At 38.6% G+C, this 24,395-nt stretch overlaps 3 protein-coding genes across 3 annotated transcripts in view; 2 read left to right on the top strand and 1 right to left on the bottom strand.

Annotated features, from left to right (window-relative positions):
- Nucleotides 1-24,395, top strand: part of LOC145438089 (uncharacterized) — a 93,860-nt gene that overhangs the window by 51,044 nt on the left and 18,421 nt on the right. The window lies entirely within an intron of this gene.
- LOC145438099 (uncharacterized) lies at nucleotides 116-2,307 on the top strand. The gene is made up of 2 exons (XM_080315498.1): nucleotides 116-364; nucleotides 1,860-2,307. The coding sequence occupies exons 1-2, from the start codon at nucleotides 301-303 to the stop codon at nucleotides 2,237-2,239; spliced, it is 444 nt and encodes a 147-aa protein (XP_080171624.1). The 5' UTR covers nucleotides 116-300; the 3' UTR covers nucleotides 2,240-2,307.
- On the bottom strand, nucleotides 2,250-24,242 carry LOC145438048 (glycogen [starch] synthase, muscle-like). The gene is made up of 16 exons (XM_080315420.1): nucleotides 24,075-24,242; nucleotides 21,383-21,564; nucleotides 21,269-21,307; nucleotides 21,050-21,202; nucleotides 19,033-19,218; nucleotides 17,051-17,195; nucleotides 16,872-16,989; nucleotides 12,417-12,537; nucleotides 11,170-11,336; nucleotides 8,256-8,392; nucleotides 7,652-7,834; nucleotides 6,773-6,930; nucleotides 5,515-5,616; nucleotides 4,373-4,459; nucleotides 4,176-4,295; nucleotides 2,250-3,385 (listed from the first exon to the last, which is right to left on the bottom strand). The coding sequence occupies exons 1-16, from the start codon at nucleotides 24,127-24,129 to the stop codon at nucleotides 3,266-3,268; spliced, it is 2,073 nt and encodes a 690-aa protein (XP_080171546.1). The 5' UTR covers nucleotides 24,130-24,242; the 3' UTR covers nucleotides 2,250-3,265.

Genomic DNA, 24,395 nt, shown 5'->3' with positions numbered 1-24,395 from the left:
CATGCACTAGTGACCATCACCAGGGAAACGGGAAGCCATTTGTATCGATGACATTTCGTGGCATACCCTCGCCCCTCGGGCAGCAGTGAAGTCGAGACGTGTACAAATTAAAAATAAAAAAAATTTATGATCAATTTTTGATTAGTAGGACTACTTTTCCAAAATTGAAGGCAATAAAATACTTCTGATAGAACCCATCGGTGCAAGTAATGTACACGTTACGCCTCATCGCCCGCACTGGCAACAGTGGAGACAACCGACGCCACTTTTGCTATTATTGTGATCTTGCGATTTGTTGAAATGCGGCCTAAAAGTAAAGATAGGAAAGACAACCAGGGCTCGGCCAAACCATCAGTGCCGCAAGGTCAGGTACCGATGTAGATATCTATATGTATACTTAACTAACTTGAGAATTCGGTTATCGATTTTGTCACAATTGCTCGGCCTGAAACCTATAATGGATGGCAAGCTTACAAACCTTTTTCATGTCAGGAGTAAATTGCTTAGGTTAGGAACATGAGTCCACTCTAGCAATAAATTCGACATCAGAAACTTGCAAATCTGTGAAAGTAAGGTTACCATGTTTTGGAATCCCGCAAGCCCAAAGGAAGGCATTTTATTTACCTTTTATGCATCAAACACTCCAAACGGGCGGCGACTGACTCTGAAGGCCTAACGGCCCCTCGTCGTCTCCCAGTCTATACGACAATTTGTTTTGTATTCTTCTTTATTTATTGATGTGACGAATAAAAGACTATCTATTTATCTATCTGTCTATATCTGTCTATCTATCTATCTATCTATCTATCTATCTATCTATCTATCTATCTATCCATCTATCTATCTATCTATATACAAATCACAAAAGTCAGGCTATAGAAACTGCCTGCTGATTGTAAAGCGTCCTCAGGGGACATTTTCGATTTCCTGAAAAGAAGAGGACATATGATATCGTAACCCTATAGCTACAACCTACAAGAAGCCGAAGCAGTAAATGAAAGTCTGGAAATTACTCTAGTTTTGAAAACTACAGCATTTGGTTGAGAGGTTTTGTACTTTCGACGGTTATCCGAAGGTGCCATGTTGAATTTTCAGGTCTAATACAAAAGTATTAAAGACACTACAAATATATTGGTGCAATTTTCAAAAATATTTTCAGTTACCGACCCGTCATACAGGGCAATTTAGTCAAGTATTGACAATTTCAAGCATGAAACTTATGCAAATATGTCCTTAAAGTATCTTCTACCTACAAATAATAAGTGTTAAAAGCAAGCAGTTTTTCTTAAAAAAGTAGACTAGGAGTCTTTGATCATGAACAGCAATGCCATGAGGCAGAACCCAGGGTCGGAACCAAGTCACAAAGTTCCGCGTCGCAAGTCAATCTCACTTCAATAGATTTGACTCGAGTCGAGTCAAGTCATTTTCAATTCACCATCGGGTAAAGTCCGAGTCAGTGAGTGTGGGTCGAGTCTGAGTCATTGTGTTCACTGTTCAGTTTAGAGTTCAATCCGGAACCCACTTTTTTCAACTCTGCTCGAGTGATATAGAATGGCTCGCATTCATAATATCGTAATTTTCCTCAATCCCAACAGATTATGGCTCTATTTTCCAAGTATCAGGACTGATAGACGAAAACCAATAATGTGGTGGCGTAATTATTCTTGGAAGTTACATTGAAATGTCTCTCATGGTCGTCCTAGTCTCGAATTATATGACTCTTATGTAAGCAGGCTACCAGGAAGAAAAAAAAACATGGATACCTCATAACTGGCCGCATTGGCTCACCCACATCGTACCTCTACTCTTCAACCTATGAATGCAAAATCCTTACGCAACACCACATTTTGTCATCACAGGCGAATTCGTGTTCCCCAACAATGACAAATACAAAGGAGAGTACAAAGTAACACCGGGTGGAGCCATCGAAAGAAACGGACACGGCACTCACACATCCTCCAACGGAATGGTCTACAACGGCGAGTGGTCGGAAGACAGAATGAACGGGCACGGAGTACTGGAACTCCCTAGCGGCGCAGTCTACGACGGCGATTTCTACAACAACCAATTCCACGGCAATGGCACCTACACGTGGCCCAACGGCTGTGTGTACAAAGGATCTTTCAGCAACAACAAACTGCTCGGCGAAGGCTCCTTCATCGACACCGACGACCAGATATGGGCCGGTAACTTTCACGACAGAGCAGCCCCTGGACTCAAATTCAAACTGAAACTGTGAAATAACACTGTTGCATCGATTACGTTTTATTAGTCATCCAAATGAAATAAACAACTATTTTTACTCGCGAGTGTAGTGATTGATGCGTTTGGCAACAAGGCAGTCTCTGATTAATGAACTCGCGAATATGATGCAAAACTTGTGTCACTGAAACTCGGGTGCATGTTGAATTGTAGGAAACGATAGAATACTCGGTGACGGTTGCAACGTGAAAAATAGTAAGAAACAAGCATCAAAGATACAATGAAATATTCAACATAAACATTACACGAAAGTTCATATCATTAAACAATGGCGGTTATGAAGAGAATTTGCAACAAACACGTTTCTGACAGCCAATTTAACGAAATCCGCAAAAGAAATAGCAATTGATACGAGACGGACAAGTCAAGATACCAAGTGAGCAATGCTACAATCAAATGTAGGTATTATAGATTAAGCTCACTTGCACACACAGAAGAAAGGACAGTACATGGAGCATTGATTCGCTAAATAACACGAGGCTTAGGTTAGACTATTCCGCATGCTTATGTTAAATACAACACTTGTTCAGTCAAGGATAGTTTCATACTTGTTCGTTAGTTCACGCCACCTAAGAAAAAATATTTTAATATTTCATTCGACAAAATATATTGCTCATGAACCCCTAAATTGCTCGTTTTTAGATGATCAAGAAATGAAAACTTCAAAACAAATACAGGAATCCCAAGATACAACTACTACAAATATGATTCTCACTGGGCTATGAACGGATTCCTACTAATAAAGAAAATGGTTAGCGCTACTATTGATCGTAAATGCGTTTAATTTCATAAATTTTACATTTCATAAGACAGATGTCATGCATTTTGACTTATATCAACCGAAAACAAACAAATAATCGCATAATTTTGTAATAGTGTACGTTTAGATGTGTTCTAAAACGTTGTGCACCCAGAAAACGCACAGTTCCCAGTGATATTCGACTCATTCAGAAATTAGCCGTGTGTGAGTATAAGTAGTGAAAAGGCATTTTCAGAAATCCACTTAAGAAACGGAAAGATTTGATAAATCCACATCGACTGTATTGGCTTCAGAGTTGCTCTCCACGTCGATAGACTGAGATAAACTCCGTAGCGTTACACCACTGTCGGTATCGTCGAAAGTCTAAAATTAACAATAATTTACTTTTAAGTTTGCAACAATGAAAAACGACAGTTGAGCATGCGACACATGAGTAATCCCAAAATTAACCCATACACAAACTTAATCATACATTTAATCGTAACCCAGCTCAACTTTCACCCGCATGCTCAAGTGTCACATGTCCAAGTATCACGTGCTATTATGGCTCTTGCTCAAGTTCATCTGATTGAAAAATACTGATGTTTGAATTTCAATTTCAATTTGGTTGATGCTCATTTGAGTGGGAAATAATATAGGGCGAACCATCTGATATCAATTTTAATAATAAATTCATAACATAAATAGGGTAGATTAAAACCTGAAGCTTTTCGAGCTTACACTCTTCAGGGGCAATCGTCACCGTTTAATTTTGTCAGCATATTTAGCTGACAATGGCTATGAACTCGGCCATTGGCAAGCATTTAGCTGAGAATACTGCTTGCGCTTAAAACTATTGCGACAAACGATTTTCTTCATTAGGTAGAGGCCGAACTCTTTTCTATCTGTCCGCACTAGAATCAACTTTTATTAAAAGCTACCAACCGCGCTTGTGTGAGCTGAAGGAAGCTTTGTTCAAGCTCAAAATTGGCCACTGCAACTGAGCTCGCCGTTTGCCTGTGTTTTTATAACATTTCTTGAGTATTACGTGGGTTGCACAAAATGTTGTCGCGGGCAGTATTTTGCCCACCTTTGGCCTATACGGATCGGATTTCAAGGAGGAGCCTGCCTAAACCTTCAAAATCGCGATTATAGCGCCTGATAGGACACTTACCGATAGTTCCTTTTCTTCAGCTTGCTCTTCTTCATCATCTGAAGAATGTGGGGAAGGCACGCGGGACCCAAACGGTGAGCTCGGTGCCGAATAAGGCCGCGGCAATTTCACAGACGTAGTCTGAACGAAAGCGCGTTTCATAAAGCTCAATTATGATTGCAAGCCGAAGAATCAATGTTAGCGGAAACTCGACTTACCGGAGAATGAGATACAATCGCGTGGTCGATCTCGAGGAAGTCGGGGTGTGTTCGTTCGACTGCGAGACGTCTTGCGTTTGTGTAATACTGAATGTAAAGCAAAGTTTCAGTTTATTGCCATACGCGGATACACGAAACCAATGATCAGAGTTAGCACGGTACAGACATGGATTTCGCAAAGGTGACAGCATTTATAAGTCATAAGGCTGAATGATTTGAGTGCTCGTATTGGTTTGAATGATACAACTCGAGAAGAGCGAGTAAACTTTTACAAGGACTGAATATATATTTTCGGTTGACACTCTTCAGCGGTAATCACCAGAAATTAGTAGAGGTTTCCAAAGAACATTGTATATCACCACAACAGTCGTGTCACTTGCAGCTGAGGATTACCGCTGAGGAGTGTCAGCCTAAAATATTCAGGTTTATTTCAATATGTATACATCATTAAATTGTATAGTTATGTCCTTGCAAAAGTCTCTTCAGAAATAATTCTTAAGAAGTTGAACCGGCAATATTCGAGTTTTGGGAGGGGGGTCTACAATGTGAAAGGTAGGCCACAACTGGAGTATACAGGCTGGGGAAAATATGTTCTAGTGATAGAATAAAATCCGAAACATCAATTACAGCAATATGTCGAGAAAAGTGATGTAAAACTATGATGAATCCTGTTACATGTTCGCTCATAGGTTAAGTATTATTTTGGCATTTCTGTTACCACCAGTCAAAACGGAATCATACGGATAGCATTTGACTGAATCCACTAAAATGACGGAATTCCAAATCATCATCGGAAAACCACCCTCGACAGGGAACATTGGTTGCCAGATTTAGAAGAATGATAGAAGCATGTACCTGATGACTCCACTCCCCAAATTGACAATTTCCAGTCCCAATTTAAATTTTCACATACCAGCCCAAAATAAAGCCACAACTAAAACCTCTTCCAGTTCGTTTATAAATGTATCTCGTTTTCAGAGAAAAATGTCACAGTGAGCAACTGGTAAAATGATAAATACGTTTGACAATAATAATAATTGTAGCCCGCAATACCAAATCCATCAATAATTTCACTGTATTTCCACAACTGCTGGGCAACATCCACCCAAACACTATGATAACAGTATTATTCACATACATACCCTTCCGAGTCTTGACCAGTCTAACAATTCGCTGAGTCGCTCCGTACGATTACGTTGGATGATTCGTTCTCTCCTGGACATTTGCGAAAAGCTGAACAAATACTGAAAAAAGATTGGAATATTATAGTACTGTGAATATTGGAATATTATAATACTGTGAATAAATGAAGACAACATAGCTTTAATGGCTCGCAAAAAGGCGCTAATGTGCAACCTAAGGTTCATGGACTACCAAGTGCACAGCTTAAATGGCGGGGTTTGAATTTTTTTCATATTTACCATGAAAGCATCAATTTATTCGGGTACCATCATTTTTATTGAATAAAGCCAAAACTTTGCACACCAATAACTTCGCTTCTAGAGATTGGAATTAAGCCAGAATTGGTGTACATCGTCTGTTTAGGCATCCATCAATTTTATCAACTCGCCAGTAAAATTTGAAAAAAAAGTTATTTTTAAACAGCCCCAGTGACCAATCTGCATTGCCACATAGGTTAAATTGAAAACAAGATTTTGTCACGTCTGTTAATAAATAGCACGAAAGACACCTAATATAGAATTCGTGTTGTTGATTTCTAGCTTGAGACTTGCGCATTCATTACATCACTTTCCACACATTGCTTTGGTCGCTATTTTATAGTTCTAGAATTATATCAGTGAGAGCTAGGCTAGATCATAGGCTAACTTTCTCGACGTAGTTTAGTCGGAGTTGATTTTATTTTCTGTGGCTGCGTTACTAATTCCTTCAAATTTGATGATAATAGGTCTAATTATTAGGTCTAAAACATTTTCTCGAGCTAGCGTGGAAAGATTGTCCAAGCTAATCCAAAAACAAATTTATGGGTTTAAGCTAAAGAAGGTTAGGAACTCTTGCCCTAGGCCAGCGGTTCCCAAAGTGGGCGATAGGGGGGAATGTTAGAATGTCTGGTGAGATATATTGAGTTAAAACAGGCAAAAAATGCACATGGGGATGCTTATTCTGCGTAGAACCAGAAGTTTACTAAAAATGGGAAGTAGACACGAAGGTTTTACAAGCACCTACTCGGAAAAATGACCTTTTTTTCACAATCGGTCAAAGCTAGGCGAATAAATTTCCCGTTTATATGTCCTCTTTTTAGGATCGGTAAATACGGGGGGGCAAAAATCCATGCCAAGCTTGATAAGGGGCACTGAGTAGAAAAAAGTAGGGAACCACTGTCCTAGACACACTTCAATCCGGTCCAGTTCTTAAAATTAAGAAGCCATCACACCGACTCACGTCCGCTAATTGATTACACGAAGAGTCTGGCGACATGAACCTGCGGTCCATGATGTAAATGCCGTAAGCTTGCGGGTCGTTGAGATGCGACTCCATGAAGCATCCGAAGCCGCTGAGATTGGTCGTGATGCTCGGTATGCCTTTCACGGCGCATTCGGCTGAAATTTGACAACGTTTTCAGTCACTATCCGGTCCGCAACACACAGGCAAAACAGAAACCGATTTCGAGTCATTAAATTGCATTTTCTGACTAGTTCCATTTCTAGTCCACAGTTTTTGACGCAAAACTACATACTTTCGCCTCCTGGGATTTGATAAAGTAGACAGTAGTTTTGGGATATTTCATCCCATTTGCATCGTTTAATATGAGTGAAATTGTCATAAAAAAGGTAAATGAGCTCTTGCATCATTAGTAAGTGAATATATAGTTGAAAATTACACTCATTTCTGGTGAATTTTGTCATTTTTCATTGCAATTGCAAAAGTACTGAACTCTGATGAACCGCTTAAATTACGCGACCCGTCAACTAAATCTACTTTTAGAAACTACTCTCTCACTCACAAGCTCTATTTCAAACCTTCATTCTCCACTTAGACTTGAAGTAATTTTAACATGTTGTGGAAATCACTACATGCAATTCATTGAAAATTTACCCCATTACACTTGCGTTTTGGGTTCTTTGACAATAAAAAATAATGTAAGGGTTCCCCAGTCCTGGTATAAACGCTACAATCTTGATTTTCGGTAATGTGGTTTAGACTTCTTCACAGTCTTTAAAAGCTCTGTTTGGTATATCTCGTTGAACTAGATATTGAGGTAGATCAGGCACTCAAAATCATAATAATACGTAATGTATAACGACTTAACATTACTCTAACCTGGTGTGTAGCCCCACGGTTCATAATATGATGGGAAAACTCCGAGATGGCAACCCCTCACGAAATCGTCATAGTCCATCGGCAGCAAGGGGCTGGTCTGGTTTAGAAATTCCGGATGAAATATAACTTTCACCCTGTCTTCTTTCTTGTTGAACAGTTGGACTTTTCGCAGTTGTGTGAGTACTGAATTCAAGATAGGAACTAATATTTGACAACAAATGGAACAAAATTTAAGTACGGTATCGATAAAAGAAAATTCTAAGCCCACACTCCGTAATGACAAGATAAGAGATATTGCTGATGAGAAATTTGGTGCAGCCTTTATATAATTACACCTTTTATGCGCAGTTCTATTGCTGCAGAAACCACCAACTTGATTTCGCCTCGGCTTCGTTTGGAAGATATGCAGCAGCTGTTCAGTAGATTATATAAAACTGCCAAATGTCACTAAATTGCATTGTTGAATTTCGTCAAATATTCTTTGAAGATGTTTTAGCTTTCACACGTCACAGATCTTAAACGAGTTGTGGTCCCGACTCTACTTTTAAATAGTGTGGTAGGATAAGACGAAAGTAGACTACGAAACATTCTAAGTTATTCTCACTTGGATCGACACCATCGTTTGTGACATTGTGGGTGACGACAGGCGGTAATGAATGACATTGATTCGCGTACATGCAACGTTTCAACGTGATGACTTCATCTCTCGATAGAAGCTCATCCGTAGACGGTAAATTACCCCTGCAATAATAATATAATAATTTATAGAGCGCCGAATATAACAATATATCATTATTACACTAGGGCGCTGTACATAAAAGGCAATAAAATATAAAAGTAAACGATATGTATAAAAGACGAAGTGCATAGTTCTAGGGCGGAATGAACACTACTCTAGTTCGAACGCTCGTGTGAATAAAACGGTCTTGATTTTGCGTTTGAAAACATGTAGCAATAACCAAAGCCATGATAAATTACAAGCAATGCACATAGGGCTGTTCAAATATACCTTTTTTTTTCAATTTTACTAGATACTTGATAGAATTTCAACCCGTAGAAGCAAAGTTATCGATGTTCAGAATTCATGATTTCCAATCATAGTTTTTATGGTGGATGGATCCATAATAAATCATGAAAGAATTTGCCACCATAAATACTATTTTTTCCAAATCTAAAATTTTGTACTCCAATAACCAGGGTTGCCATACTGTCCTTATTTCTAAGATTTGTCCTTATTTTGAAGGGCCACGTCTTAGAAAACTCAACTGTCCTTATTTCTAAGAAATGTCCTTATTTTTGACTTGCGTCCTTATTTTGTCTTATTTTCAACCACTACAGAACTTCGACAGTTTTCCTCTGGTATCTGTGTTGCATAATTTTCATAAATTATGCTTTTGCGTCGAGATTTTATGACATCATAAAGGAAAGGAACTCTCGTGACGTACACACCATAAGATTTGACTTCTAAGTGGTGAGATAGCTCGGGCCGTGAGTGGTTTCGTCGGTTGCCACCTTTGCCAGTAAATTCGGCCACCGGTAAATTCGGCCAGTAAATTCGGCCGTAGGACACTTCGGCGCTCGGTAAATTCGGCCCTCCGAGAATATTGTATTAAAATGATTACCAACCGTTAACATGAATTAATTACATAATTATACTATTATCAAGTGATTTGGAGGTCAGAGTATGCGTAGATCGCGTAATCGCGGGAGACAGCGCGGATATTCACGCGGCCGAATTTACCGGTGGTCTACCTGGTAAATTCGGCCCTCGGAGAATTTTGTATAAAAACGCATTACCAACTATTAATGTGAATTAATTACATAATAATATCATAATCAAGTGATTTGGAGGACAGGGTGTGCGTATATCACGCAGTCACCGCAGATAACGCGGATATTTGCGGAGCCGAATTTACCGACGGCCGAATTCAATCGGTAAATTCGGTCCTCAGAGAATTTTGTGTAAAAATGTAGTAGTGAAGCTATTAGTCATTGATAAATTGTTGTAAATTATATTGCACTTGCGCACATAGTTTTAGCTACTATTAAGGCTAAATCTGATTAGTTAAAATGAGCAGGCGTAAAAACGTTTTTGTGACGATTACGAGAGATAATTCAAAGGTATCTAACGAAGTTTTAAGGGCAAGTGTTTCGCACATTGCAATATCTGCAATTGTGACATTAACCTGGAGGCCATAGGAAAGACCGCTATTTAAACTCACATTCATACCCTAAAACACAAGAAGTGTGTCATAATGATTAATTAGAGCGAGTCGATGAATAATTTTTCTACAAGTCAATGAGCAGTGAGCACCAACGACCACAGACGACAAGGCTGCTTCTGCAGAGGGTGCCTGGGCATTCCATGCTGTCAAACAACAGCAATCATTCCTCACCAACGATTGCACATCGCAATTGTTCCAAGCAATATTCCCCGATTCCAACATCACAAATAAGTTTTATTCGGCCAGGACCAAGACTACAAGCATTGTTACTGGAGTTCTTGCTCCATACGCTCAAAAATGATTTTGTCTAAACATGATGTACTGCCTTTTTCCATCTTGATTGACGCCTCTAATCACAACGAGATGAAGAAGTTTGGTTTATCACCCTATGGGGATGGGCAAGTCCAACGTTTATTTTGGTTGGCGGGCTGACGAAGTGCTGTTTCGGCCCTGAGTAAAGGAAAACCTAGATCTGAGCTGTCGTGAGCACTTTCTAATAACAAGGAGTTGCTGGAGAATTTTTTTTCTGGCGAAAAGTATGGAATGTGATATACCACGGCTCTTATAGATAGGCTACAAAGTATGTTCAAAAACGCTTTTTCATGCTAATCTTATTTTTCGACTGTCCTTATTTTTGGGGCTATGTCGATGGCAACCCTGCCAATAACTTTGCTTCTTGCGGTTGGGATTGAGCCAAAATCGGTGTACAGCGTTCTTTTTCAAGGTAACCTCACAATTTTATCAAGTAGCTGGAAACAATTTAAAAATGAGCTATTTTTGAACAACCTTGATGAACATCACACACTGCGCTGTGCACTTCTCAAACCTGACACACTCGATATATGATCAATACACCGGTGAATTTTTAGAAATTACAAGTTGTACAATTACAGATTAGCAAAAATACACAAATTTTAAATGCAATCTAAAAAATTGCAGAATAGTAGCCAACAACCTAATATAAACTACATATCGTATCATCTGCCACGTCACCGGAATTCGATAATAAACTACAAAAAATTAAACCACTGGATATGGTTTCTTCAAATCAATCAAAAGAGTGTAACATACACTGAAACAATATTTCAGAAATCTCAACAGCTGAAATAAATCAACGTGACAGGCTCCTCTGTTTGCGATAACAACTCAATCACAATGAAATTGCAAAATATCAGTCATCCATACTGAAACTGATAATGAATTGACTAGCGATAGGGGCATGATGATAAATCAATAAGAAATTGCTGACTAGCTGCACAGTACAAGCAAAGAAAAGAGTTATCTTCCATTTACCTGAGACACTTATCAAATATCCTCTCTGCAATATGGTCTTTGATGACGCTGACGTTATCGCGAAGTTGTTTCACCACTGCCTGACCTCGAAGGCTCTCGATGTTAAAATTATTGGTAGCGCCGGGGAATATCAGAAACGCCACGAAGGTGGTGTCCGACCCGGCTTGCTGGAAACAATATTAGCAATCAGCAACAAAATCGGCATAAACAACCTACTTTTTGTTGTCTAACACATTGAAATAACACAAGGATACACCTAAACTGAGGATGACCATGCCCGAACCAGACTCCAACATCCAAGCCTAATTCAGATTTTGATTTTTAAAGATTCATCGAAAATTAACGTTCATAACATATGGTCGAACACTGAATATCAAAATCAATCACAGTGACAAACAGTGAGTCTGTGCAACGGGAACATGGAATGAACATCGCGATTTATTGACATAACCACGTGTATAGGGAAGTTTCATGTAAAGTGGGATTAATATGATCTTGTATCGATTTTTGGAAGAATTACGCCCTTCATATGAACCCTGGTTGGCGACAGTATTACCAGAAACCAGAAATTGTGTTTGCTGAGGGAGTAAAGTCACTCAAAATTTATAATGTATACAAATTTGAAAATTTCTGACCATGTGATGATCAATTAAAGGAAGTGAGTGATTGCGTCAATCAGAACCACTTTGTATAATTATACAAGTACAAGTATAAAGTATCTTGGATGTGATGATTCCAACCATGAACGGCGATTAAATGTAGTCAAGCGATTATCAGGTTGAGCTTAAATTCCAATTGATTGCCGAAACCGCCTTTTTAATGAGTGGACTACGAAAAGGACTTGAGACGAGTAAATCAGTGGTAACGGCTCCTGAAATTATTCAGTATTCTCCATAGCTGGATAATGACAATGTTCAAGGCAGAAATAATGCTGAAGAAAATAATGAATATAAACAACACCTGGAAAGGTGTCACCAGAAACGCAGGCACATTTATAATTATAAATTCTACAATTAGATTTCGTATTGACATCTATTCAAAGAAATGACTCGATAATTTTCCACAACGGATATGGATATAAATCCCCACAACTTGGTGACAACGTCAAGTCACATATGTAATTCGAACTCAGAACTTTAACCAATAGCTTCTTCGGAGATCATGATTGGAATATCACATCAAAATGTATTGCGTAAATACACATTCCAGTGTGGAAACTGCCAGTAAATCGTTAAAATATAGCGTACTTTCATCCTGTAATTGAGACGTGCCAAAGACTCGATGAATACGTCTGCTCCTTTGTTGGAATATTCGTAACGGCCGGCGATGAAAAGGTACAGTGTCTTTTCCAAGTCGAGGTCAAAATGTCTACGAAAACACGGAGACAATGAAACAGCGCCAAAAACACAGGCCGTCCGGAATGAAGCAAGCATATTTTTGAGAATAGGAGTACTCGACCAAGTCTTTTGCTAATTGTACTACTGGTACTTGCACTTGATGGAGGCAAATTACCTACAGTTTCCCCACCCAAACACAGACAAGTGAAAAGCAGTCGTTTCATGAAGATTTACATCGTTTTTACGAGTGACTTGGAATGATGGATCTATGGAGCAATTTGGTCATAGTAAGATGATAATGTACTATCATTTTGTGATTGCACATTAGGGTTGTTCAAAAAAACTTTCTTTTCCAAATCTTGCTTGCTAGGCGATAACTGCAAAAACTTTGCTTCTACCGGTGGTGATTTTGGATTTAAAAAAATAGTATTTACGGTGGCAAATTATTTATTATAGCCCGCTATGATTGGAAATCCTAGATTTTGAACACAAAGAACACTACTTTTAGGGGTTGGAATTGAGCCAAATCTGTTGTGTATCGTTTCTTCAGACAACCCACCAATTTCATGGCAGACATGGACAACTAGAAAATTCTAGTTGTCTAATTACACTAAATTAGAGCGAAATGCCAGTAATCTAATTCTAATCTAATTTGTGAAATGTTGCTTTGCTCTAGTTCTAATTCTAATCTAGTTTGTGAAATGTTTCTATTCTCTAATTCGAATTCTAATCTAATTTGTGAAACGCTGCTATGCTCTAATTTTAATTCTAATCTAATTTATTGTTGTCCTGAAAACGGTCCTTTGTCTTTGACATTTAGTAGCAAGTTAACAATAATATACTTCTTGCGCAATGAAAACCTGACCCAATCCGCCTTACACCGGACAGTTAGTCGTTGTTGTGACAAATAATAGCCATACAGTCTTAGTAGCATGTTGTGTGACACGACACAATGCAGGCAGGCAACGCGACAATCAAGGTACAGTAGGCGTACCGGCACAACACATACACAGCGCGTGTCTCGCAGTTAGTGTTCGAGTTGCGTGTACAGTAGGGCTGTTCAAAAATAACTTTTTTTCCTGAATCTTCTGGGTTACGTGATTAAATCGTTAGGTTGCCTTAAAAAACGACGCACACCAAATTTGAATTCATTCCAACCAATATTCGCGGATTTCGTAGAGTTTGAAAATTTCGAATTTGCCTATGGAAGCAAAAAAAAAGTTTTTTAAAATTTTTCTTCCAACCCCATAAAATTGTTGCGCTGTCTTCAAAAACGATGCAAAACAAATTTGACTCAATTCCAAGCCGTAGAAGCGGAGTTATTTCAGTTTTTCGATGATAATTCTTGGATTATCCTTGATTGGGGGATAATCCCAGAAATATCATCGAAAAACTCAAATAACTCCGCTTCTACGGCTTGGAATTGAGTCAAATTTGTTTTGCATCGTCTTTGAAGACAGCGCAACAATTTTATGGGGTTGGAAGAAAAATTTGACTAATTTTTTTTTTTTTGCATCCATAGGCAAATTCGAAATTTTCAAACTCTACGAAATCAGCGATTATTGGTTGGAATGAATTCAAATTTGGTGTGCGTCGTTTTTTAAGGCAACCTAACGATTTAATCACGTAACCCGGAGGATTCAGGAAAAAAAGTTATTTTTGAACAGCCCTAGTGTACAGCAATAATACGCACTATTGTGGAGCTGAATATTAACATGAACGACTCTCCACAAGATATGAACTGGAAAGTTGATTCAAGTCATTCTGCTAGAGAGAAGCTAGGCAGTGATAACGAACTCCCAGAATCACTTCGCCTGTACTATAAGCTTGTCGACAAAGATGCAAGACGTCCTATTGCACGGTGTCTTCTCTGTGTAAAGAAGAAGGCAAAAAATTCTGAATTTAAGGGGTTCAAAAACTCATTGTCCAACTGGGAGGCTCATCTCTCTTGCAAGCACCCAAAGGATTATAGAAAGTACGTGGAAACCAAAGCTGAAGCTGTGAAAGCCGAAGCGGTGAAAAAGTGTAACGACCGCGATCGTTTCCGTGCATCAACTTCGAAAACTCATGCAATAAGAGGAAAGTCTCAGCCGGTGATAACTGAACATTTTGGTAGTGACCATAAAAGGAAGTATTCCAAGCAGCATCCGAAGCAGAGGCAAATAACTAAGCTTCTACTTAAGAGCATGGCTTGTGCATCACTACCACTCGCAATTGTTGACAAACCAAGCTTTCGCGAGCTTATCGAGGAACTCAATGATAATTACGCAATTCCTCATCGGCAAACGATCAAAGAGACCCACCTTCCCTCTAGTGAAAAGCTCATCGTTAACAGCATCACAGCTGAAATGAAAGATTTAACTAGTGTATACGTCACCATTGATATTTGGACCAACCGCCAAATGCGTTCTTTCATCGGATTTACGGCACACTTCGTTGACAACGACTTTGAGCTAAAGTCTCGTCTTTTGTGCTGCGAACATTTTGCCGAAAGACACACCGCCATCAACATAGCCAACAGATATGAAGATGTGGTCATGAGATACCAAATCGACGGCAAAGTGAGGCGCATTATAAGCGACAACGCTAGTTCGATGAAAAAGGCATTCGAATTGACGCTTATAGATATGAAGGAACTTGATCAAGAAGTTGCTGAGATGACGACACATGAAGACTTAGATTTTAGTTGCAAGGAAAATCTCCAACACGCCTAAACAGATCTCAATACGCTTTTAGCACTGCTGCTGAAGAGGGTATCGTGTTTTGCTCACACAATGCAACTGTGTATTGTGCACGCTCTGGAAGATATAAAAGGCAAGTAACCTGATGAATCAGAAAATGAACTATCGAAACGACTTGTGATCCACTCTACAATTATTAAAGTATCGAAAGTAGCAAGAACACTGCGGTCCAGTACAGCAGCAAGCGAGTTTCTTCGTCAGAGGAATATTTATATATTGACAAAAAACCAGACAAGATGGAATTCGTCTTTGAAAATGCTCCGGTCATTTGCAAAGGCAAGCAAAGATGTATTGAATGCGGCCATTGGAGAATTGTCTAAGACTGAGAAGGAAAAGAGCACACTGGCATTAAGCATTTCAGAGCTTGTTGTTATTACAGAACTAGTTGACGTGCTGAGTCCGTTTGAAGCCGCGATGTCTCAAGTTGAAGGGGAGAGTAAGGTTACAATCAGCAATGTGTGTGCTGTTGTCATCGGTTTGAAAAAGTCGCATCTTACTTGATCAGATTAACATGAGGTTGAACCCTTATCTCAATAAAGAAGATTTTCGACTTGCAACGTTTTTAGACCCACGATTTAAAGCCGACTGGGTCGAAATTGAAGAAGAGAGAGCTCTACTGAAAGAAGCTTCAATACAGTCGACGAAAGAACTCCTGAAAAGAAAAGCTGCCATTGAAGTTGGTAACTGCGAACAACCTAGTTTCGACCACAAACAGTCCAGCGGCTCGTCCGACTCCGATGAAAAAGAGATAGTTAACATTGGCTTGTTCTCTTTCATGCCCGCAACTAAATCAAGAAAAAAGAGGAAGATTGCTGCTGATGTAAAGAAAGAAAATGTAGAGGATGAAGTTGAAAGATATTTCGCAGCAGATCGTGAAAGCATGGATTGCAACGTTTTGACTTACTGGAAAAAAGAAAATCGTTTTCCTCATCTCAGGGCTGCTGCTGGAGAACTCTTAGGCATGACTGCAACATCGGCTCCATCAGAAAGAGTCTTCAGCCATGCGGGAGAACTGTATAGTGCGAAACGAGCCAATCTTGGTGTGCAGACATTCGCCATTCTCATGCTTATTAGAATGAACTCTGATTTGATATGAAGTGAAGTTTAATTTTGTTCTCTTTCTTTCTTATTCGGGATTTCATTAAAAAGTTTTTACGAATTCAGTAGGCTAATTCTAATTCTAATCTAATTTTGAAAAACGATAAAACTCTAATTCTAATTCTAATCTAATTTGAAAAAACTGCATAGCTCTAATTCTAATTCTAATCTAATTTGGAAAAAACTGTGCGGCTCTAATTCTAATTTGGAAAAAACTGTGCAGCTCTAATTCTAATCTAATTTGGAAAAGCTGAAATTTTTCTAGTTGTCCAAGTCTGTTTCATGGGGGTAGCCAGTAATATGCAGAAAATATTTATATTTATTTTTCTCAAATAAATCCAAAATTTTCCACTACAATACCTCTGCTTCCACTGGTTGGCATTACGCCAAAATTGGTGTGCCGCCTTCTTTAGGCAGCCTGACAATTTTATCAAGCAGCCAGTAAACTTTGAAAAAGTTATTTTTGTACAGCTCTATTGAACACCTGTGTAACTAACTCCAGCGCCAAGCCAGTACAGAGTCTCACCCGTAAAAATGCCCTCTGACGAAATCGTGTATCCTCTCCTTATGCACGGCGTGCAGATTCTGAAACTCATGCATGCACTGAGTGTCTTTGATATTGAGCCCGTTCGGCAAGACCAAATCTGAAACACGGCGACAGAGACGACTTATCGCGCTGAACAGGCAAGGAGAGTTTTGAGTAACCTGGTTTTCGTTTCAAGAGGTGATTAGCCTCCAGAGCGGTGATGGCCGAGACTGTCGTGAAAACGTGAGCGAGATGAGAAGCGGCTCGTTCGATACAGTACCTGTGATAGATTCGCCGGTTGCCCGCTTCTTGGTCGACGTCAAACTGAAGAGTGAAGAAGATCGTGACTGGGGCTGGGCGATTGAGTGATTTGATTCCGAATAGAGTGTAAATACGGATAACTATCATACAGATAGTAGGGGTCTTCAAAAATGACGTTTTTTTCTTAAATGTTACTGGCTACTTAGTAAAATTGTTTGGTAACCTGATTAAAGGCTGCTCACCAAATTTGGTTCAATTCCAACCAGCAGCCACATTGGCACTGGAGAAGAGTTTTTTATTTACTAGGCTATATAAATATAGACGAAATAAAAATTTCAAAATTTTCTGTTCACCCCATTAAATTGTTAGATTGTCTATAGAAACGATGCTCACCCAATTTGGCTCAATTCCAACCAGTGGAAGCGGAGTTATTGCAGGAGAAAAATTTAGATTTGAATAAAATAGTATTTACGGTGGCCAGGTTAGAATTTTATTCATTTCCAAATTTCTTCAATTCCTGGTTGGAATTGCAACAAAGTTGGTGTGCGGCCTTTAATTAGGTAACCTGACAATTTTATCAAGTAGCCAGTACAATTTGAGAAAAAGAAAGTCATTTTTGAAGACCCCTAACGGATAGATGCACGCGACTGCTGCACACAAGACTTGTTCAAAAATAACTTGTTTTTCAGATTTTAGCGGCTATTAGCTGAAATTGTTAGGTAGGCTGGAAACACGCTGTACACCAAATTTGACTCATTTTCGAATAGTATAAGTGAAGCTATTGGAGTAGGAAAATTTTGAATTTACTATAAAAAAATTTTTTTTTCAAATTCAACTGTCTACCTTGTGGCATTGTCAAGTTGGTATATTAAAACAATACACAGCAAATTTGACTCAATTCCAACTGGTAGAAGCGAATTAGTATTTACTGTGGGTAATCCACGAATAATGAACGAAAAACTCGAATAACTTCACTTCTTGGAGCAGGAATTGAGTAAAAAACAATTTCATTGTTAGCCAGTAAAGTTTGAAATTAAAAATTTCAATTTAATGTAATATAAAAATACTATAAGACTATACAATATGACAGATAGCTCTAATAGCTCCACTTCTACTCTTCGAAATTTAGCCAAATTTGGTGTGCAACGCTTTTTTAAGCCAACCTAACAATTTTAGCTAATAGCCGCGAAAATCTGAAAAAATAATTGATTTTGAAAAGCCCTGCTGCACAGTCAGTAACTTGGAAAAGGCTAGAAATCACCATGGTTACGGCCATTGTATTGCGGTATTCCTATTACTCAAAACAACGCAGATTTTCGACTTTTAGTGGCAATTTCAGGATAGTTGCAGACTGCAGTGCCCTAACTAGGCTAGAATTTATATTTTCGGAATTAATGAGACAGCATCTTTTGTTCAAGACCCCTTCTAATAATTTTTTTGCTCGGGTGGCAAACCATAACATTACCATATATGTTTATGAAGCTAACATAAATTATTTCCAAATTAATAGCAACCACAACATGCATACGATTTGATTGTTTAATAAGTTATATTACAAGGTACTTTATGTTATATTCACCATTCTTCACATTTTCTATTCAATTTGGGTAAGTATGGAAATAGCAGACCTAGGGTCACGTTACGTGTTCTAAGTTATTTGAAATTGTAATACAGCATCCTAATTCTTGAATGGCACATCTCACTTATGTGTCAGTAAGAGGTGCAAGCATGCAGGTGTTGTGAAATTTGCTAGCAAGTGATGAGCATGACTCTCAATTTGTAACCTCATGCGACAAGCCACGGTGCTAATTACCACGCGTTGAAGTCGAAAGGAAACAGATTGACACAGCTCAAGAGCAAACAGATCATTCCCCCGGCACTCATCAATCTTGATACATACCTTGTCCAAATTATTGTAGAAATCGGTGTTAGCAGCGCAAAGATATCTTCCGAGCAGTGTGGCGTGTGTTGTGAAAATGGTAGAAATATCGATCTTTCTCGCCCGGCTCATAATCAAACCGACTCCCGCCAGCCATTCGTGAAAGTGGCCGAGAATCACCGGAGCTGGGCCGCACTTTTCTCGAAACTGAGAGCAAAAATGAATGAGAACGAACCTTTGGATTCACATCGATCAGGTCAATCGAACTTAGCACCACATCGCCATAGGTATAAGAAGAGGAGGTCTAGTTCAATTGAAGTAGTCAGGAACTAAGTAGTTACACTTTTTCAAGTAGGTTTTGTCTTCTTTCGCTACTTCGGCTACTCCATTAGTAATGATTTGCACTATTTCGACTTCTATTTCATCAATTTTTGATGCCCATCCTCTTACATGTTAGAATGTAGATTCCGGCAAGTAGAAACAAGTATTTACATGGGTTTCCGTCAGGGTTGTAATGACTCGAGTCACGATTTTCTGATGACTCGAGTCAATCTGTGCAGTGACTCGACTTGGACTCGAGTCATTGAGCATGACTCGAACCAAGTCATATGACTCGATACTCAAATGGCCAAGACCGACATTTCATTGTAATTTTGGAGAATGGTGAAGTAACCACACCATTGGGATTTCATCTATTGATACTGGTATTTGAATATGCGGCCAGAAACTGCCAAAGTGAGAAAAAAATAGTATACGGTATCATATATGCGAACTAGTCGATATCACCAAACAGAGTAGGAAAAAGTGGGTTTCACAAGACTTCAACTGGAAACTGAGCAGACAACACAATGACTTGGACTCGGGTCATAACACCATGACTCGGACTCGACCCTCTACTCGCTGACTCGGACTTGACTCGGTGGTGAATTGAAAATGACTCGACTTGACTCGAGTCAAAACTATAAAAGTCAGATTGACTTGTGACTTGGAGCCTTGGGACTTGGTTGCAACCCTGGTTTCCGCCGAGTTCATCGGTGAAATTGTCATAGCGACAGCAACAGCGAGCTGTAGCCCCTGTGTTGCGGCAACATAATATAATACCAAAAATTGTACCTATTAGTCATTGTCTGTTAATCGCAAAGACGCATAATATGCAATATTATTGCAAATTTGAAAGCTATAGCAGAAAGTTTAGGCATACTGATAAAATCTGCGAACCATCGTCCCATCTACTTCTTCATATTGTTCCATGGTTAGACTTTGCGAGGTTCAATTGAATATGGTAAATTTAGTATTACATCAAGTGTGAATATATGTCAAGGTGTTATCTGAAAAGCTTGGTACGAGCTAGATACCATAGCATTGATCAAGCAGAATTCGAAACAAATGGCGCTTTACCGTCAATTGGGGATTGAGTTTATATCTTTGTTATTATTTCTATTCTTGCATATTTGAACAGCTTCTTGGAGGTTCAGAAATGCAATATACAATTGAATAGTATATTCATATTGAAATGAACCCGAATATTTTCGGCTGACACTCGTCAGGGTTTTATACTATTCAACTGTATATTCTTGCATATGGAGTTTCTCTTTAAAGAGCTTCTTGGAGGTACAGAACTTCAATATACAACCCGAATATTTTCGGCTGACACTCGTCAGGGGTAATCGTCAGCAACTAGTAGCGAATTGGAAAGAACATTGTATATCAACAATCGTATCTCGAAATTTCATGCTGGTGACGTCATATTTCGAGATAGGATTGTTGATATACAATGTTCTTTCCAATTCTCAACTAGTTGCTGACGACTAACGAATGTCCATAATGTCCAGTTCAGCTATTGGCAGTCATATTTGGTTTTATGGTGTTCATTTTTGAAATGTCAGCATTTCCTCCAGTTAAATTTACCGCCCTACAAAGTAGCAAGTTATAATGAAAAGGAAGATAACAATCTTATTCAAGTTGTTATTGGTTCAGCTTGTACAGCAAGATTCATGATTCACTACCTATACTTTGCAGAAATCAAACATATACTCACAATTCCTAGCAAAGCTGTCGTCAAAAATCCAAACAACACTGTTCTGTGCGATTCGTGGTCATGGTCCGGTATTCCTATTTTGGTTTTATCAAATAATTCCCATTTCCATTTTCCCAGCTCACGGTATGCTGAGTCAAGATCAAAAAGTATAACCTTCAGAGAGAGGAAGGAATTTCATGAGCACTTCAAGTTATAGAGATAAATAAGAGATAAATTCACCTTTGGGTAGCCTTCAATGAGCCATCTTCCAGAGATAACCTGGTATGGTGAAAGTAAATAATTTTTGTAAAATTAGGAAATTTCGGGAGGTCATTCAAAATTTTAACGTTTCACCCCAAAATTCTGACTTCTCAACTCTTCAACGGTTTTTCTCAATGCGGGTTGTGCAAACTCCATTTTTTCCACCTCCATCGCGACGAACTTTTCATTGGCAATGCCGACCATGCAGTAGTTTTCGCCGAGCTCATCAACCGTGGTTGCGGCTTTCGTCCGCAGAACAGTGTATATACCGCCAACTGAAACAATACAGGAAAACTCATGAGCCTACAGCCTACAGAATCAGAATCTCATCATGTTCGACTTATAGCAGATTGGGGTTTATGTACAAGTAATAACAAGAAAAAGATCCAAATCTGCTGTTGCTTGCAAGAAGTTGCACTGTGGAGAAACTTTTCGAAGTGTTGATGGTTTTCCTTCTGGAATACTCCCAACTAAAGGACAAGTGAATGAGGGTATGCTCAACTTTGATCACTTTAGTTGTGATCGAACAACTGTCTTCAACTGTCTTCAGTTGGGAGATTCCAGAAGGAAAACCATCGACACTTTGAAAAGTTTCTCCACAATGCAACTTCTTGCAAGCAACAACAGACTTGGATCTTTTTCCTGATAACAATATGTCAATTACTTGTAGTACTTGTACATATGATAAACCACAATCCGCTATAAGTAGAACATGATGAAATTCTGAATCTGTACTTATACTAGACAATATCAGTTCAATTCACACACATAGCAAAGTATATTACAGAGACCTTTTCATACAGGCAGCGGCCTATGATACTACACATGGAGGAGTCAGTTTTAACATCAATATACCAGAGTATTTTAAGACCAACTCCAAGATACACCAGAAACCAGAACACTTTCAAACTGAGTTATCATCACTTCTACTGGGAGACTTGAGGTTGACTATGAAAGTTCCAGAATACTCCAAAGATGAGTACATCAGCTTGAACAATATGTATAATATATAAAACAGTTTAACAATGTCTCAAGTGATATGAAAATCATCATTTTCAACAAAGCATACATGAATATATAAATTATATAGCTGATTTACTGCAACTGATTCACTTTTTTAATCTTGGCCTATCGTTTGTTGTAGAGTTGAACAGGAAGATACCCTTTTCACCAACTTCATATCATAAATCATCATATCATGTAATATGATGAAAGTTTAATCATTCTCTCTACTGATCAAAATTATGCTAGGTTGGTATAAAAATCAACTCATTGGTCCACCAAACAAGATTTTGCTGTTAAAGCAGCAATGTAACAAATTGTAACATACAAATTGGCATTGCAAACTAGATAAAATCAACCATCATTTTAATGGCGGTCTAAAAATCAATAATTGGCTTGTAACTTTTTTTCTGTACATTTTCAAGACAAAGTTCTATTGAAGTGAGATAGAAACATGCTGCTTCCGCAGATTTTAAGCCCAATATCAGCTTTCTAGCATAAGCGGTTATCCAGATATGGCAAAATTAGCTATTTTTGGCTCGTTCGGTGAAATTGCACGGCCACTAGAGGGCGCAAGAACCTGAAATTATGATAGAAGTAATTCATTTGAGATTTGGGACCAAATATCAAAGGCACTTTTTGAATTTCAAATTTTTCTTTTTTTCACTCCACCCTAGTGGATAGTGGGCTACGGTATAGCAAAGTACACGTTGCCTACACTAGACTCGTCTGGAAATGCAGTTGAGGCCGCTACTGGAATTTCGGTACGTTTTGCCAGCTATAAGAGGTGAGCAGGGATGATTCCTCAAGGTAAAGTAATTCAATAAAAAATGATAAAAAAATAATATAAAATAAAGAATTGTGTGAGCACAGGACACCGGATGAAATCTCGGTTCATTTTTTTAAAATAAATCCTGCATGATGGGAGCTTTTCTCGTGTGACAGATCCGAATTTGCGGCGTGACAAGTGAGGTTACTGAATTCAAATGACTACAGGCTAATTCCATTGTAACTTAACAAGGGCTGTAATGCATACCCTCAGAATTGTCCAATATTTACAAATGTCGTTCTTTTTTTGAATTTGAATCGAAAAATTTTCAGCGGCTCAAAAGATAATGCAATTCAAAATTCTCATGTCACTAGGTGGCGCTGCATGCAAAAATCTTTAAAATCTATATTTTTTGCCGTAATGATGGTGGAGAATCAATTAAAACGCCTAATTATACAATTTTGAGGCCAAGGAATTGAAAAAAAAAATCAACTTTTTCGCTCTAAACTCGAAGGAAAAAAAGTCACGGACGAAACAAAATTGGGGGAGCGGACTTGAAAATCCATGTAGGATTCCGTTGACACAAAAAAAATTATTGCAAAATGTACTTTGAAGCAGTATGGATCATTTTCAACCAATGGATCAAAGAATGGATCAAGCAATTTTGTTTCGTCCGTAACTTTTTTCCTACATCCTGCGTGATGAGAGCTTTTCTGCATAGGAAAATTAAGTAATGAAACAGAAAGTTTCTCGTGATGTTGCCACAAATTCCACTCTGGCAAATAACAAAAATGAGATGTGCAGGTGTACAAACAAGATATCAAGCTCAGAGTGGAACTGGCCTCAACGTCACAAGAAACTTTTCGCTCAACCGCATAATAATTCTATGAAAAGAAACTTCTGTCACATGCAACTAATTGTAAAATCAACCACTATGTTTCCAGTATCCAAGTCGATCGACTCAGAGATTATACAGAGATTTTCAGTACATGAAACAACAACAAATGACCTTACCTTTATTGGCCACTTCCATGGCAATCTCGAACGTGAACAAGTATGAGTTATCCATAACTGAACAAGTAATTGCAATCAACCCTCAATAATCGGGGTGGCAACGGTACTTCTACTTCCGATGTACTATACTACAACCTGCCAATATACACAGTGTCTTGAACAATGCTAAAAATGTGACCACAACACTCATGATTGCAAGGAGGCACAGCAACATTATTCTCTATCTCCATGGCCATCAAGATCGTCATTACGTGACTTCATGCTCGCTCAATGCTCAGATTGCTCAATGCTCCACTGCTCAGCTCACCTGCAAATTTGCAA

Source organism: Botryllus schlosseri, chromosome 4, assembly GCF_051294905.1.
Source record: "Botryllus schlosseri isolate E-star chromosome 4, Bs_hap1, whole genome shotgun sequence".
Taxonomy (NCBI): Eukaryota; Metazoa; Chordata; class Ascidiacea; order Stolidobranchia; family Styelidae; genus Botryllus; species Botryllus schlosseri.
This window is presented reverse-complemented; position numbering and strand designations above follow the sequence as displayed.